At 44.2% G+C, this 17018-nt stretch overlaps 1 protein-coding gene across 6 annotated transcripts in view; it reads left to right on the top strand.

Annotated features, from left to right (window-relative positions):
- Nucleotides 1-17018, top strand: part of MEGF10 (multiple EGF like domains 10) — a 164467-nt gene that overhangs the window by 118122 nt on the left and 29327 nt on the right. For all 6 annotated transcript variants that reach the window (XM_073878610.1, XM_025860821.2, XM_073878612.1 and 3 more), the window contains 4 exons: nt 4189-4363; nt 5851-5971; nt 6763-6926; nt 8310-8412. In XM_073878610.1, the coding sequence (XP_073734711.1) occupies nt 4189-4363; nt 5851-5971; nt 6763-6926; nt 8310-8412 (563 nt within the window). The remainder of the gene's footprint in view (nt 1-4188; nt 4364-5850; nt 5972-6762; nt 6927-8309; nt 8413-17018) is intronic.

A 17018-nucleotide genomic window follows, 5' to 3' on the forward strand; every position in this document is an offset into this window, starting at 1 on the left:
TCTGCTTTCCTCCCTGTATTCAGCTAGTAGATCAGCTAGAGGTAGACGGGTTCTAGAATTCCTCCCTCACTTGTCCAGCATCTGGCCGGTCGATGGGTGCCTGAGCCACATGCCTTTAGCAGCTAGCACATTAGCCTGGGCTTCTTTTCATGATGACTGGCTTCCAAAAGCAGCAAGAAACAGAGAAAACGCCAACATGCAAACAAACCTTTGGTTGTGTCGTGTTTGCTATTGTCCCTGCAGACGAAACAGGTCATACAACCAACTACAGGTGCAAAACACTCCACCTCCTGGTAGGAGTTGCCAAGAATTTGTAGCCATTTTTACTTTTGCAATCTATCATAGGGTTGAAATGAATTTAAATATATTTAAAGGATAATCGTGTATTCGATCATAGTGCTATTTTAGAGCCTGAAGACATTCACTGTGACCTGTACCTTTCAGCCAAAAACTAACTTTTATGGTGGAAATGGTTTTGAGGAGCAAAATAAAATTCGAGATTTATTAAGATTCCACATGGGAGATGTATATTAGCTCTTGTTAACAAGTACATTTAATAGCTGTGGGCAATCAGGATGTGCCTATTTGCAAATGCCACATAATTGTCATCACATTTGAGCATTAATAACACCTAAGGAAATGAATAAAAGGAAGTTCGATGACTCGTTCTATTTTAGCCAATATTGTATTGGACTCATAATAATTTTACTCTTAAATGGAAAAATTTACTAAAATGTTTATATCTAGTTGTATATGTGTATGAAGTGATAGGTATTCCTATGTGGGTATCATCCTATTTTCATATGCACAAAGCAACCTGTTCTTCAGAAAGAAAATGAGTAGGAGTGTGTTACCCTTCAACCTCCAATCTGCTGCTTCTAACATCAACACGTAAATCTCATTACCAATTAAGCTGCCTGCATGAGAACCCATCAAATGCCTCCAAAGTGCTCTGGCTTCCTATATCTAATTACAAATTGCAGAATACTAATTTCGGTGTCAATCAGTCTGAGAACCAGTGTGTTGCACTAATATTCACTGGGGGGCATTGAATATCAATTTCTGTGTCTGCCTGTAGCTCAGTCAATTCCCTGTGCCCGAATTGTCTATTTTGTCTCACATTTGTGTCTTCACCAGGAATATGATTTTCTACTTTTTAATGTAAAGTAATATTTTCTACTAAAAGATGTTCTTTTTTAATAGTGTGTCAAAGTAAGGCAAATTACTTTAGCCAATCCATGCTTAAAATATTTCTTTTCCCTTTCTCAAATGTAGGACCTTTCTGAAGTAAATTTAAATTTGTCTCTGCTTTTGCACAATACAGGCTTTTATTGGTCCTGCTAACCAATGCTAAATCCTACATTTTAGCCATTCTTTTTCATATCTAGCCCTCCCAGCAGGCTGTGACCAAGCTTCCTTTTTCTCTTTGGTGTAAAAACAAGCAAATAAATCTAAGTTCAGGTTTGATTCCTCTACTACCTGTGTTGGGCTTTGAATAAATTACTCTTTCTCGGTCACTCTTGCCTCATTTATAAAGTGGGACGATACCCAACACTTGGAATGGCTTGTGAAGATTAAATGAAATACTGTGCACGCGGATTCCTGAGCATGACGTTAACACATATTCAGTGCTCGGTAGACGCAACCTGCTATGCGAGCCTGTGGGTTGACTTACAGTTATCACCAGAAACGTCACGTAAGAGAGTATTCCCTGCAATTCACAGTGGTTCCCGTGCAGCCACAACTTTTGACATTTTAAAAACGAATTCTAGGGCACAGCTTGCCTTTCCATGCAGATGTACAGATTATCATTCAGCGCCACTGGATGACTCAGCGATATGGGGCGAAGCAGATCCATGTGGGAAAGCAGGACTTCAGAGACAGATCCCTCTGTACCTTAAATGCCGTTTTCCCTAACTCACTCGCTCAGTGTTTGCTGTGCGCCCACTGTGGGCCGGGGAGAGGTAACAAAACGTGCCAGATTCTTGCCTTCACAGAGCTCGAGGTCCAGAGGGGAAGGAAGACATGGGTAAAATGGAGAGGCCCAGAATGGGGAAGCAGTATTCCTGGCGTATGGAATAGCCCATGTGATGCCCTTGTATTGGCAACACTCTGTGCTTTTCCCAGCTAAAAGAACTCCATTGCAGTTGAGCATAGTAATAAAGAGAGACTAACGACTAGAGAAGAGGTTGGGAAGTAGGCAGTGGCCAGGTAACAATGGACTGTGGACTGCATTTAGGGTGACTTTGTGTCTAGGGTCACAGGGACGGTTTGGATTAGGGACAGTGATCCTAATAACTCCCTCTTCATTCTTGAAAATGTCCTGGTTTAGACAGTAAATAACACCGTCCCTGTAGCTGTTTTAGACAGCACAGGTTATAGTCTCAGTGTAGTGGGGAGTTTTTGAAGAGCTTTAAGGAGAATGATAGGCTAGCATCTACTTTTTAGGTGACAAGGCATGAGTGAGTGCAGAGGTTGCAAGACGGAAGGCTATCCCGGTTTTCCGAGTCAGAGGGCCTTGACGTCGGGTAGCGTGGTGACGGTGACGATGGAGAGATGGGGTGGAGGCAGGGTACTTTGGAGGCAGGCTATCAGGTCCTAGCGAGGAAGTAGATATGGGAAATGAGGGAGGCGTTCCCGGGAATAACTCTGAAGTTTCTGGTTTAAACAGCTGAGTGGCCTGTGGTGCTAGTGCTCCAGTGGGGTGATTGAGAGTAAACACTGAAGAATGAAGGCCGGAAAGAACTAAGACTCAGAATTTGACATGCCTAAGTCGGAGATGGAGGTGCCGGGTATTTGCTCAAGGAGAGGGGGCAGATGAGCAGATCTGAGTAGGTCTAAGGAGATCGGAGACTCAAACCCTTGCCTTTTAAATCCAAACCTTTTTTATTTTTTTAAGATTTTATTTGAGAGAGAGAGAGAGAGAGAGCCTGAGAGAGTGAGCACAAGCCTGGGGAAGGGCAGAGGGAGAAGGAGAAAGAGAAGAAGACTCCCCGCTGAGCAGGGAGCCTGACATGGGGCTCCATCCCAGGACCCCGGGGATCATGACCTGAGCCGCTGGCAGACACTTAACCGACTGAGCCACCCAGGCGCCCCTCAAATCCAAACCTTCTATACCCAGGAAACCATGTTAAGTGTAGAGTGGTACTTGGGTATGTCTTCATAGCGTGTTCCCTGAGTAATGCTTGTGACATCTGTCACAAGGATGCCTAGGCGATTGATTGTGGGTGCTCAGTTGCAGCGAGGGCGCAAATCGTGCCACCCGCGGGGGTGTGGCTGAGACCCGCCCGTGACACACTAGGACGTCGGGCCGGAGAGGTTGTGTGCTTTTGCTAAGGTACCCAGGTGGTGGGAGAGCTGCTGTTCCATCTCAGCCTTCCCCTCTCCCAGCAAATCCTTCTTTCCAAGAGTAGAAAATCTGTGGATTGTCTCTGGACAAGAGTCACTTAGCACACGGCTGGGTGAGACAGCAGATTCTGTTGTTGGCCGTAGTTACTGGGAGGGGTTTATCTCCACCAGGGGAGGAAGATGGTCTTTCACAGCCTTCCGACTGTGAACAGAGCTGGTTTGATCGTTGACATGTCCCTGTGGTGAGAAGCACATGTGTTTTGCGTGCCACAGAGTGCCCTATTGGGTCAGACTCCCTAGCGCGTGCCTCGGCGCAGCTGATGTGTCCATTTGCTTGGGAACGACAGCTGGCTTCCTGGCCGGTCCATGCAGCTGCTGCCTCAGGTAGAGACCGTTGCTTGGCCACCAGGTACGGAGATTCGAGAACAGAAACAGGCAAGGAAGGTCCGCTGCTTTTGGAGTGCCTTGGACCTAACCCTGGCTAACTGATTTGGTGTTGTGCGCCAGACGGAGTCGTTCTTTAAACCCTCTCATCGAGGTGACCTGTCACTGAATTACAGTGCTTTCGACTTACGAAGACTATAATGAGTTTCAGACAAAAGGAAGCGGTTGTGGTCGTCTTCCGGTTGGAACATGATGCTGATTTCACACCACATTTCTGTGGTACCTATCGGGTTTCAGCCCATTAATTAAATCATAGCAAGCCTGGGAACGAAGTTTAAATTATTGTGCATGGAATTAGCCACCCATTCATTGCTCATGGCTGAAGCAACATTTGCATGGGCCCTGGGTGTCATGTTCACCCGGGAGTGACTTTCTCCTTTCATCCGTGTCTCTCAGCTGTCACCCCATGTCTGGAGAGTGTGCCTGCAAGCCGGGCTGGTCGGGACTCTACTGCAATGAGACGTGTTCTCCTGGATTCTTCGGGGAAGCTTGCCAACAGATCTGCAGCTGCCAAAACGGGGCTGACTGTGACAGTGTGACCGGGGAGTGCACCTGTGCCCCAGGATTCAAAGTGAGTGGCTCTGGAGGAAGGAGCCGCGGGGTACCGTGTGGAGCACAATATAGGACCCTTCCTGAAGTACAGGGAATGTGCTAAGATCTGTCACATCATTAACAAGAAAGAGAATGAAAAGTACTAATAAGAAACAGAAGGAATTATCTTAGAACGATAACTGGAAGGCTGGTAAAACAATAAATGTAGTGTTCATATTAATTTTTTAATTAATATGTGTCATGGAATATGATGTACTTTCATTATTCCTTACATGATTACTTTTTCCCTACATAATCATTTTGCTACATTCTGTAGGCGACAAAGAAATTACTTTTCCAAGTAATTACTATTAACAGTTTTTGTCTCAACTCCACGCAATTTGAAGGCACACCATGTATCGAGTTCGCACTTACTATATATTTACATGCGATGGTTAGCACTATGGAAGTTTTTCAGTGCCTTTGAGAACCTAGACCTTGCAAATATGCCCGTGCGCCAACCGAGCAGAATTTTGCCTAGTTTCTAGGATTTCTTAGCTATAGATTAGGAATCCTTGTTTTAAAGGAAAACAGATTGGTCCTGATTATTTTTTCTCCTTTGAAAGAGGACAGGATTAACCGAAGAAGATGTTGATGATTATTCCAGAGCGTGTAATGTGGGATGAGTAGGTGATAAAGACTCAGAGTTGAGGGGACCTTTACAGGTTTTTCTAACCTATGTCACTATTCTTTGGTGGAGCCCTTGATTTACTCTGTCTTAGGTCTCTTCTGTTTTTATTTTTATTTATTTTTAAAGATTTTCCTTATTTATTTGAGAGGGAGAGAGAGAGCATGAGCATGGGGGAAGGGCAGAAAGAGAAGCAGACTCCCCGCTGATCAGGGAGCCCAAGGCGGGTCGATCCCCATGACCTGAGCCGAAGGCAGATGCTTAACTGACTAAGCCACCCAGACGCCCCAAGTCTCTTCTGTTTTTAAAGGCGATGACCTCCAGCCATCCTCGATAGCCCACTTCTGTGTTTTAGGCTTATTGTCAGATAATAAATTGAATCATGCTGCAGGCAGAGTGTGCGTCCCATTGCTTTGCTTCAGCCACCAATCATATTATATATTATACAAGGAAGGCTAAGAAGCATTACAACTTAATGTATAGTTTATATTTATGTTTATTCATTTATTGACTGTAATTGATAGTTTATTTTTTTATATCTGCTTGTCTGAGCAAGGACAAAAGGGTTTTTTTGTGTGTGTTTTCTAGGAAGGGAAGCTCATGAAGGCAGCAGGCTTTTTTGATTCCCATTTAATACTGAATCCTAAACAGGCAAGCTACCATTGCCCTTGAATCTTTAAAATTTGTATACTGGGGACATTTAGCGACTTTAAAAAATACAAGTGTTAAAATTAGAGAGGGAATATCATTAGCATTGCCAAGATGCATTTTTGTTTGTTTGTGTTGGCTTTATTTCATTCAGTGAAATTGCACGCATTTTCCTATCTGTGCCCGCCTAGGGAATTGACTGCTCTATCCCGTGCCCGCTGGGAACCTATGGAATAAACTGCTCCTCTCTGTGTGGCTGTAAGAACGACGCTGTCTGCTCACCTGTAGATGGGTCTTGTACTTGCAAGGCAGGTAAGTGGGGGAATGAGTGTTTTATCTGCTCTTCATCCTGTTACCTCCTAAAGTCCCAGGGAAGAAACTTTGACTAGGGTTCTAGCTCCATTGGTGCCAAAGTTTAGCGTCCAAACTCGGCCAGCCCCTCGTCCAGGGTGGGCTCTCCTGCTTCTGTGAGCCAAGAAAAGGGGCTCACGTAGGATCTCCAAAGTTGCTGCCAGCCCCCAAAGTCTGGGAGTCTCTGGGCTTTGGGTAAAAGTGAGCGAGCAGACATACACCCACACCCCTAAATTGGCCTGGAGTTGCAGCAAGAAATGCAGCCAAGCACCGATTTTATGCAAAGGCCAAAATGTGTCTATCTGTAGTTGCTACAACAGGCAGGGTCCTGGAAACTCACTGTTCACGGTTCATTGGGTTTGCTTTAAAGAGGGGGTTACTCTTCCAAACACAAACCTTCCTTTACCCTCCTGTATAAAGATGGCGCTTTCCCGACCGGAGCCACACTCGGCATTTCTGCATTGCCTATCACTGCACACTCGAGGTGCCGCGCTCTATAACTTGTCCCAGTAACCCAGGGGTGTCTCTTGCTGCTGGCATCCTTGTCCGATCATGCGGCACAGACAGATTCTGGGTACTTCGGCCGTTGCTGCTGGAGGCTCCACTCGGCAGCGCCACTGCTCTCTGTGCTGGGGCTGGGGACCCCGCTGTGCACCTCCAAAATGTTTCCAAAGGGCAACGTGGCTTGGGGAGGCTGGCGGAAACTCCGTGCTGCTTGTTTCCTGCATGCTCTGGCGTTCTTGTCACGGCAGGCTGGCACGGGGTGGACTGCTCCATCAGCTGCCCGAGCGGCACTTGGGGCTTTAGCTGTAACCTGACCTGCCAGTGCCTCAACGGGGGAGCCTGCAACACCCAAGATGGGACCTGCACGTGCGCACCCGGGTGGCGCGGGGAGAAGTGTGAGCTCCCCTGCCAGGTACGACTGAGCCGGCACCCCAGCTGGGAAGACATGGGTGGGGGGTGCTGGGGGCAGTGTCCGCTCACTGCTGCTGTGTCCCTGGGGTCAGGCATGTGTGTGTGAACCCAACAAAACTATTATAAGAACTGAGGTTTTTGAAGTCACATCGGAGATAAGATCGGAAAAGGGATAGACATGGAAATGGGTAGGTAGCTCTGCGAGAATCACTCCCTTCTTCTCCTTCATCTCTGCCCGGGCTCCCCCCCCCGCGCTTCCCCCCCCCCCCCCGCCACCCTTCCTGCTGTCTCCCTTCCTATACACTCCTCTCTCCGTGGCAACCGATGGACAGCAATTTGTCAAACACCCAGCCTCTGCCTGTCAACTCTCCAAATATTGTGTCTCCATTATCGCGGAAATCCTCCCATCTCTGGTGGAAAGTGGCAGAGGATTGAAAGGGAGTGGGGACGGGTGTCGCAGAAATGCTCATCGAGGTGGTGAGAGGTTCAGAAATGGCCGTCTGTTAAACACAAGTGTGTCTCGAGTCACAGGAATCTCCAAAGATTTCCCTCGTTCAACACTGGCTCCACTCCCCTGACCTACTTTGGAAGTAGTTGTCCTTACAAATCCCATACCGCGTCCTACTGCAGGCAGAGGTTGCAAATGGGACATGTGTTCTATAGTAAACGTGCTGATTTCCCTTTCTCCCTCTGAAGCCCTTGGCCCATTTCTTGCCCTCTTTTTCATGACCTTTTCATCCTCTCTCATTTCTTTCCTTCTGAACCATTAAGCATTCTCTCAGGGATGTGCGTTCTCTGCCTCCAGGAGAGATGGCGAGATGACCCTGTGACGCCCTGAACTGGGCCCCTCGCGGTGGGAGCTTTCCCCTGGGCTTCCTCCTCATCAAGCCACAACCCATTTCCCAACTTTTTTACAGAAATGAACTTCATTCGATTAGTGCTATGATTTTCTTTTAATTGTAGAGCCTCTTTCTTTATGTGAGTCAGGGGCTCCCTTTCCATGAACGAGTAGCATGCCTTGTAAGGAACGCTGAACTACTTTATAAAAATCCTTAGGAACAAGAGAAAAATTTCTTTATGAGTGGTGGTTTATGATAAGGTACAAAGGAGTCTCTTAATTAATGAGCATGTATGCATATATTTGCATATATGCATATCAGTTGGTCTCACCATTCATAGGACTGATCATTATGTTAGACATTCCAACTACAGTTTGAGTGATTTTTAAAACACCCCCTCCTGCATTTGGGGGACTAAACAGACACGGGGAGAGGGGATTATCATGTGTGTGGCTGAGAGATGTTTGGGAGGGGAGGGTCCTGCCTGAGGTCCCTGTTGTCTCTCACTGTGGATTTCCATGACCTTGTCACTCTCTTCCCCACAGGATGGCACGTATGGGCTGAACTGTGCGGAGCGCTGTGACTGTAGCCACGCCGATGGCTGTCACCCCACGACGGGCCACTGCCGCTGCCTCCCGGGATGGTCAGGTGAGCCAGGAACCGCTGCTTGAAATGGGAAACATGCCAACTTACACCTAGCCCTGTTCCTTGCTGCTTTAGAGAAATAAACACAGGTCACCTTTTCAGAGAAGAAATGATAAAACCTCCAATAACAACAGTCACATTTTTACCCAAGAGATACTACTGCGAGACCTAATTCATCTGGGGATGACTTCTTGTTGAAGCATTCAGGAGCAGTTGTCTTGAGCCTTGTTGGAAGGTCCAGCTGTCACAATTCAGGCCAGCAAGAGGCGGGGGACGTGTGAATTGCTATGAAGGGTCTAGCAAGACTTCTGTGGCATTTTTGAGCACCGAGGGAAGAATGATGGAAATAAACCATAAGAATATAACTGAGTTCACCTCGGTGAGGCAAAAATATTCAATATTAATATTAATATGGTTAATATGCAAGTATTAAAATATTCATTGCTAGACATGAAAGTTATAAAACTTGCTTTTTCTTACGATAATACTTAAGTCATAAAAACTCATAACACGATTGAGTACCAATTTTGTAGCCACAAGGTGGAGGTTTCTCCTTATTTATATGGATTCACGGTTCTAGCTAGGAAGTTTATCAGACTACCAGTGGTCTTGGAAAATGAACCCTGTTTTTACTCTTGATAAATGGACTCGGGAGAGAGCACTGAATGCCCAAGCAAATTGGGGTCCTGCTTTTCTGTTTCTTTCATGAGGTCAAACCTATTCTAAAAAAACAAAAACAAAACCTTACAAAACGAATGGAATTTTAAATGCTTATTTAGAAAAATCACAAATGGAAATGCACCAAGAAAGTTACTGAACATTGGGATGAGTAGACTGGGTATATTTATGAGCAATTTCTTCTGAAAGTAAAATAAAAGGTTGACTGCTGATACGCCAATTGAGAGTCAGGTACTGTGGAACTTGGGTATGTGTTAGAGGTGGTTAAATGAACCCAAACTTTCTTTTACAATTCTCATTCATAGTCATTTGTGTATATGTGTGTTTGCGTGTGTATTTGTATATGTTGTATTTATATCTAAATATATGTGTATCTGTTCTCAGAGAAGAGAAGGAGATTTGTAGGACACAACTGTATCCCTACTGATGATGCTTCACTATCTTCCAAAATGGTTTTTTAGCTTGTCTTCTAAAAGAGAAACTGGTAGTAACAAGCCAAGTGTCCTCTTTAGTGATGGTTCATATTTTGAGAAGGTGGATCTTTCAGAGGAGACTCTAATACCTCTATGCCAGAGAAGTCACATTTAGGAAATTATGGGGTCAGGGTGGTCTTACCTCTTAGCAAAAATGCGTAAAAAGAAGAACGGAGACATAATAATAAGTAATGCTTATTGGATGCTTATGGCAGGCTCACAGCAACTCTGTGAGGTAGAAACTACCATTTCGTCATTTTTATAGATGAAGAAACTGAGGCACGGACAAGTTGAGTGTCTTGATCAAGGCCTCAGGGTCAGTAAATGTGAGAGACAGGATTTGCACTAATACCCTCCTATTGCGTCTCCAGCTCTCTTCATGACTGCACCCTCTGCCATACACAGACTTCTTCCAGAATATGCTGGGGGAAGGGGCAGTTGGGCTGAGATTAATTCTGAGCATGGATGAGGACTTCTGAGAATTATATGAGAGGACCGTGGTGATAAATGCTGATAACCAGCAACTTCTTCATATAAGTGCACGTGTGTGTGTATGTTTATATGTGTGTGTATACATACCTAGGGAGAGAGAGAGAGAGTATATATGCATATGTTCATATGTATGCATTTATATATAAAGAGACAGAGAGACAGAGGCAGAGAGAGAGACAGGAAGATATACCATAGAATTCACCTCTTTAAATTGTATAATCCAGTGGTTTTTAGTATAGTCAAAGAATTATACAACCATCATCACTACCATTTTTAGAAGATTTTCATCATCATAAAGAAACTGCAGTAGTACTTATTAGCAGTTATTCTCCATTTACCCCCAACTCAACACTAGGCAAACTCCCCCCCCCACCCTAGGCAACCACTAACCTACTTCCTGTCTCTATAGATTTACCTATTCTGATATTGTGTGGATTCATGCAATATGAGGTCTTTGGCTACTGGCTTCCTTCTCTTGGTTTGTTTTCAAGGTTCATTCCTTTTGGAGCGTATATCAGTACTTCATTCCTTTTGACTGGTGACAAATATTCCATGGTATGGGTAAACCACATTTTATTTGCACATTCATCAGTTGATGGACATTTGGGTTGTTTCCACTTTTGGGCTATTTTGAAAAATGCTGTTAAGGACATTCATGTACAGGTTTTTGTGTGGATGTGTATGTTTGGTATATAAGTTAGGTGTGGAATTGCTGGGTTGTGTGATAACTCTAAGTTTAACCTTTTAAAGAATTGCTACCCTGTTCTCCAAAGCAGTTACACCATTTTCCACTCCCACCAATAATATGTGAGGTGTCTGCCTCTTCACCAAAAATTTTTACTATCTGTCTTTTTGATTCTAGCCATCCCAGTGGTGTGAAACGTTATTTCATTGAGTTTTTGATTTGCATTCTCCTAATAAATGACAGTGTTAAGTGTCTTTTGTATTTAATTCGGCCATCTGTATATATTTTTCCAACCATCTGTATATCTGATATCTATTCAGATACTTTGCTCATTTTTTAATTGGGTCATTTTGTGTTTTTATAATTGAATTGTAATATTTCTTTATGTATTTTATATCTATGCTCCTTATCAGATATATGATTTGCAAATATTTTCTCCCATTCTGTATGTTACTTTTTCACTCTCTTCACGATGTCTGTTTCTGCAGAAAAGTTTTTATTTTGACGGAGTTCAAAAGGTTTTTTTCTTTTGTTGCTTGTGTTTTCGGTGTCAAATCTATGAAACCATTGGCTAGTCCACAGTCACAAAGATTTGTACCTGTGTATTCTTCTAAGCATTTTATAGTTTTAGATTTTACATGTAGGTCTTTGATCCATTTTGAGTTTGGTTTTATATATGGTGTGAGGTAAGGGTCCAACTTCATTCTTTTGCATGATTTGTTCCAGCATCATGTGTTGAAAAGATCATTCATCCCCTCCCCGCCCATGACCTGTATTGTCTTGATACCTTTGCCAAAAATCAACTGACCATAAGTGTGAGAACATTTATGTCTGGACTCTCACTTCTGTTCCACTGATCTATATCCTTATGCCAGTACCATACTGTTTTGATTACTATAGCTTTGCAGAAAGTTTTGAAATGTGGGAAGTGTGAGTCCTTCAACTTTAGTCTTCTTCTTCAAGATTGTTTGGGCTATCCTGGGTCCCTTGAACTTCTATACAAATTTTAGGGTCAGCATATCAATTCCTGTGAAGAAACAAGGTAGATTTAATGAAGAATGAGTCTATAGATCAATATGGGGAGTACTGCTAACTTGACAATACATGTCTTCATATCCTTGAACAGAAAGTGTCATCAGTGACCTCTTTAGCGGTGTCTCGCAGTCCTTTGGAATTTGTTGAGAGCTGCTTTGGCTTCTGACAGGAGTAAACTGAGATGAACTGTCATGTGCTTGATTTCTAGTGTCTGAGAGCTACCTTGGGAAACAGACCAAGGCTGGGGTAATGGACTTTATTTTCTGTCAATAGGAGTTACCCACAGACACAAGGACTCTCTTGCCCTCTAGTTTCTCCTTGACTTGCAAAAGCTAAGATAACTCTGACCTCATAGTGTGAAACTCCACCTCCCCATGTTTCCATGTGGCTCTCAGTTACTAAATGTTAAAACCACATTACACGAAGAGTAAAACAGATTTTGTGACTTCCTCAGCGTGCTTGGACTCCTCAAATAAAATGACCAGTACCAAGTTCGCCGTGACCACAATGAAGTGAAATAGCATTTTGAACCCCCTGGCAAACTCAGAACTTTTCTAACAGAGAAGCCCTATTGTTTGTTTTGGACCATGCCCCACCAGATCTCCTCTTATTTTCTGAATAAGAGGAAATGTGAGGTGTTCCTGAACACACCAGTCACTGCTCAAGTATCTACCTGCTTTGACGATTTAGAGCCAGACTGTGAAAGACATACTCGTGTCTACATGAGAAAAGCAGGAGATATGATTTGGCCCGAAGCCAGACAGAAAATGTGTTTGTTACATTCCACAGTCTGGGTCATGGGGTAAGACAAATGATCCCATCTGGCCTGAGACCTGTGGAGCTCCTGTGGGAATGCACACAGCATAATCTTGTAACACTCTGTCCATCTGTGACTGGTCTGTTTCTCCAAAGGGGAAGAAGCTCTGCTGCTTCATGCTGCTCTTATTACCCCAATGTCTCTTTGCTTCGTGGCCCCATTGTCTCGTTTCTCTGGGTCTTCTGTGGAGGCTGTTGATCTTTGAGGATCTAAGACTGCCCTGAGACTGTTTTTTTTTTTTTTAAGAGAAATCATCCCCTACATTCACAGTACACACTAGGTATATGCAAACGTACATAAAGGAAAGGAAGATTATGAAAGTTCCAAAAAACACCCTACAATTGGACCAAGAATTGGTTCATTTTTCCAAGAGGAAAGAGGAGTAGACTCTGTGTTATTAATGTAGAGCACCATTTCATTGTCCACATTGGATAGACTCATAATTTTTCATCAACAAACATGTTTTTGAGGAAGTACCTCGTGAGAATCTTTCTCAACATAAAGAAAGCCTTGCTTTTCATTTGGAAACCAGACGCAGGGCCAGATAAATAGCATGAGTCTGGGGAAGTAAAGGATTCTGTTTCCTCTCCTCCCTGTTGCTGAGAGTGCTCTAGGTGAAATGTAAGTATCACTGGACAGGGTAATAGTGTGTGGGGTAACATTGAAGGTTTGGTGCAGTCTAACACAGGGACCTGGGCTCTTCCCTTGACCAAATCAATAAGAAGGCACAAAGTCACCAACAATGCTAGATCATGGAGGACAGTGGGCAGGGAGGGGGAGATGCTCATCAGGCCTCTGGCTTTAGAGCCAAAGATAAAGGTGGGGAGAGCTTTATTCCTCTTTACAAAGAAAATGACACACCTAAATTGAGGAAACCATCTGCTAACCTGATATACCAAGGAAATCAGCTTGCGTTCTTACCATGGGGCTCATCTACCACTCCTCATGATTTCACCCTTTTTCTAACATTGGACTGTCTTTTTCTCCTAAAGGAACTGAGACTCTATTGCTATCATTGACCATTCCATTTTACCTGGTTCTAAAACAGGTTTTCAAAAAGTACTGCCATACAGATTACCCAAAGCAAAAGTTGCATCTGATATCCTAGATGCTATTTCTAAAAGAAATGTTCCATTAAAAAAAAGACATGCACTTTTATTGTATATAGTTATTTAAAACCTTACTATATGGATATTTTTAGCCTGTCGACTACTTTATCAAAAAGAGGCAGATTGCAGTTAAAAAAAAATGGGGGGGAATGAAACACCACCCAAAATATAGGCTACGTCCTGGGCTCCTCCTCCCACACCTCTCCACACGTACACGAGCCCACACGTGTGCACACGCGCACACATGCACACTGCTATAAAATGAGACTGGCTTTTCAAAATGATTATTCTAAAGTCTCAGATGTCAGTGAAATGGAATTAGTTGTGTCTGGGGCGGGGGGCGGGGTGTATTTCCAGAGCAGTGAAGCAATATGCTTTATAAAGTATTTTCCCGAAACAGTAGAAACATGCTGACTTTCTTTCTTCCTTTCTGCCCTGACTTCAGCCAGACAGAACACCTCTTCACTGAGCGTTAGAGCTGAGCAAGATCTCATTCCAGCTGTATGGGAACAGACGCCGTCTTCAGCCCGGTTCCCAGCGCTGGCTAAGATCACTGTCACCTGGGAACTTTTTTAACTTGTGTATTCCCCGTCCCCACTTTCCACCTACTGAATGATAATCTGGAGGGTGAGTGAGGAGAGGGATGCAGCCAGTACCAGCCCATAAAGCACCTTTTGTGCAAATATGAAGAAGGTTTGGTTTGGAAATCCTTTATGTTGCACTTCTTGGCAGGTCGAGAGCAAGCTGGATTTCTGCCCTCCCTCAGCCCTGCGGCCTGGGGCTCTTGTGCAGTAATACAACCTGCACAGCCTTACGTGGTGTCCTCATTTGTCTTTTCAAAAGTTGCACCGGTGGCCCATGCAGTTACCAGTCTGTAGGTTGGCCTCTGCTATGCCTTTTTACTCTGGTTATTGAAGAGGTGGGGGTTCCCAGGGAGCATTTCTATGACAGAAGCCTTGTGACTGTGTCAGAAGGCTTAGGGTTGCACTCATATAAAGAAAAAAAATGTTAAATGTTAAACTAAGAGAAAAGAGATTAGGGAACCAAATCAACCTCTAGGAGTGTGGGAAAGAGAGAGGAGCTAGCAACCACGGATGAGGGTAAGCAGGGGCAAGAATAGGGAGAGCTGTGGGGTGCTTCTCTGAGTCCAGCCAGGAGGGAGGACATTAGAAGGAGGAAAGCCTGCAGGCAAGTTTCTGAGAGGAGCCCAGCTTTTCTGCTCTTCCCAGCAAGGACAGCTAGGCCTGCAGTGGTCCCAGCCCCTCTCCCAAGGGACAGCCCCCTCTGTGCATTTCCCCCACAGTCCAAGTTGGACCAGGTGAGCAAGTGAACTTACTGTAGGTACTCATCTGTCCCAAAGTGATCTCTCATGTGGTTTAGTGATGCCTGAATTGTTATAGTAAGGGAGGACCGACCTTTCTTCGTGCAGTGACATAAAAGTACAAATTCAAGTGCAAATGAGCTTTAATTAACATGCGTGCGCCCAATCGACCAGGGTATTGGAGGGTGGACAGCATTCATGCAGGAGCCCATGTGGGTCTGTCTATGAGATTTTGTGGGGAGGGAGTTCTGCAAAAGCAGAATGTGGGGTCCATGAGGTGAGGGCGGAGGAAGGGGCTTGTGTTCCGAAAAGAAAGCCTGCAGAAACAACCAGAGTTCCCCGAGTTCTCCATCTGCCTAGCAGTCTGTTCTGTTTGCTTTTATCCAGGTCCGACTGAGGCAGGCCATGCTCTCTGGCGCTTTTGTCTTGCAGCTGCAAATGCAAACGTTGATGATTTGTATGACTTATCAAGATTTTTTTTTTTCCAACTTGGTCATCACTAGAAAGCAGATCCGCTTTTTAATTCGTCTTTAAAATTCATAGCATCCAAATAGAACGATTTAGCAACCATTTGTTGAGTGTCTCCCAAGTTGTGTGCAGCCACAGTGCTGGGTGGTGCCAGGAACACGGGTGAAGCGTGGCCAGCCCCTGGCCTGCAGAAGCTCATGTCCTCTCAGGGCAGACCCTGCATGGGCACAGGGGGATACGCCAGTGAATACCGTCTCTACGCCAGCAGTAAGCGGCTGCTTTGTTAGCAAGAGGATTAGAAAAGCAGAAAAAGTATTACGATTCTATACTGTGGTTCTTCTCTTCTATAATCATCAAGCCCAATTATTATTAACAAATCTCTCTCTTCGCTCTAATGTATGTTTAATAGCTTGTTGCTCAGGAACCAGACATTGAATTGAAATCACGTCCTCTGTTCACTAATGCCCCCAAAGATTTCAGAAGGAATATGAACAATTAGCAAGATGAGGAGTTTGGGTTCTATCTCGGAGAGGGAGAAGTAATGACACCCCAGATGATTTATTTTACCGTATTCATGCAATCACAAATGCCTAGTGAATGCTGGTTTCACATTGAGGCTGCTGGCATAATGCATCAGGCATGAAATGCACGAACATTTCTTTAGAGCTGCTTAGCTGAAGTTTATCACGATCATTCAGCCATTGCCTAGCAACTTGGGAAGGCTATCAAAGAACTCTTTGTCCTCAGTCCTGGCAAAAACAGTCCCTCACAGATCGCCTTATCAGCGTTAGAATGTTTATCAGGAAAAAATGCTTCCATTGAACCAGAGATCCCCTCAAATTTAAAGATACCCCCTTCCCATTTTGCCCCTCTTCCAAATGTGTTAGGGAGTTGCTTCCTAAAGTAATTCCGATTAGAACCTTTATCTGTTCTTTGGTAAACATTCCAAAAGAATTTCTTCAAGATGCCTCCATAATTCTTCTATTGCTTTATAATCTGGGCTAGCGTTAAAAAAACACAGACCTGAGCTCACGAAGGTATATCTTCTCCAAAATCTGTAAGGCAGACATTTCCACCCCCTTAGATGGGAAGGGTCACCATTTTAGGCACACAAAATAGAAATATGCTGGGTTCCCGGGTTTGCATGTGCTTCTCGTCCCTTCTTTCGGGAAAGAGAGAATTATATGGTTGCTCCATCCAGTTGGGAAATGGTTCTGAATATCATGTTGGAAAGAGAGACTGTCCTTATTGATGCATTCCACAAATCTTTAACACCCTCCATGTGCTAGGCACTGTGGTGAGCAAAACCCCCATGTCTCTTTCAGGGAGCTGACAGAATTCATTCATCAATGAATGCATGGAATATGGGGGGGGGGCAGGTATAGATCTTTCATGTCCATTCTCTCTTGCATTACTCTGGAATTTATCCTCCTTGCATTCCAACTGCCAATGACTTAGTTTAAGACTATCATGTTTATCTTTTGTTTTTTTTTACCCGCAGTAACCTACAGCAGCCACCTAACACAGGTCT

The sequence above is a fragment of the Callorhinus ursinus genome, unplaced genomic scaffold (assembly GCF_003265705.2).
Source record: "Callorhinus ursinus isolate GAN/ISIS: 27379988/994484 unplaced genomic scaffold, GSC_fseal_2.0 scaffold30, whole genome shotgun sequence".
NCBI classification, from domain to species: Eukaryota; Metazoa; Chordata; class Mammalia; order Carnivora; family Otariidae; genus Callorhinus; species Callorhinus ursinus.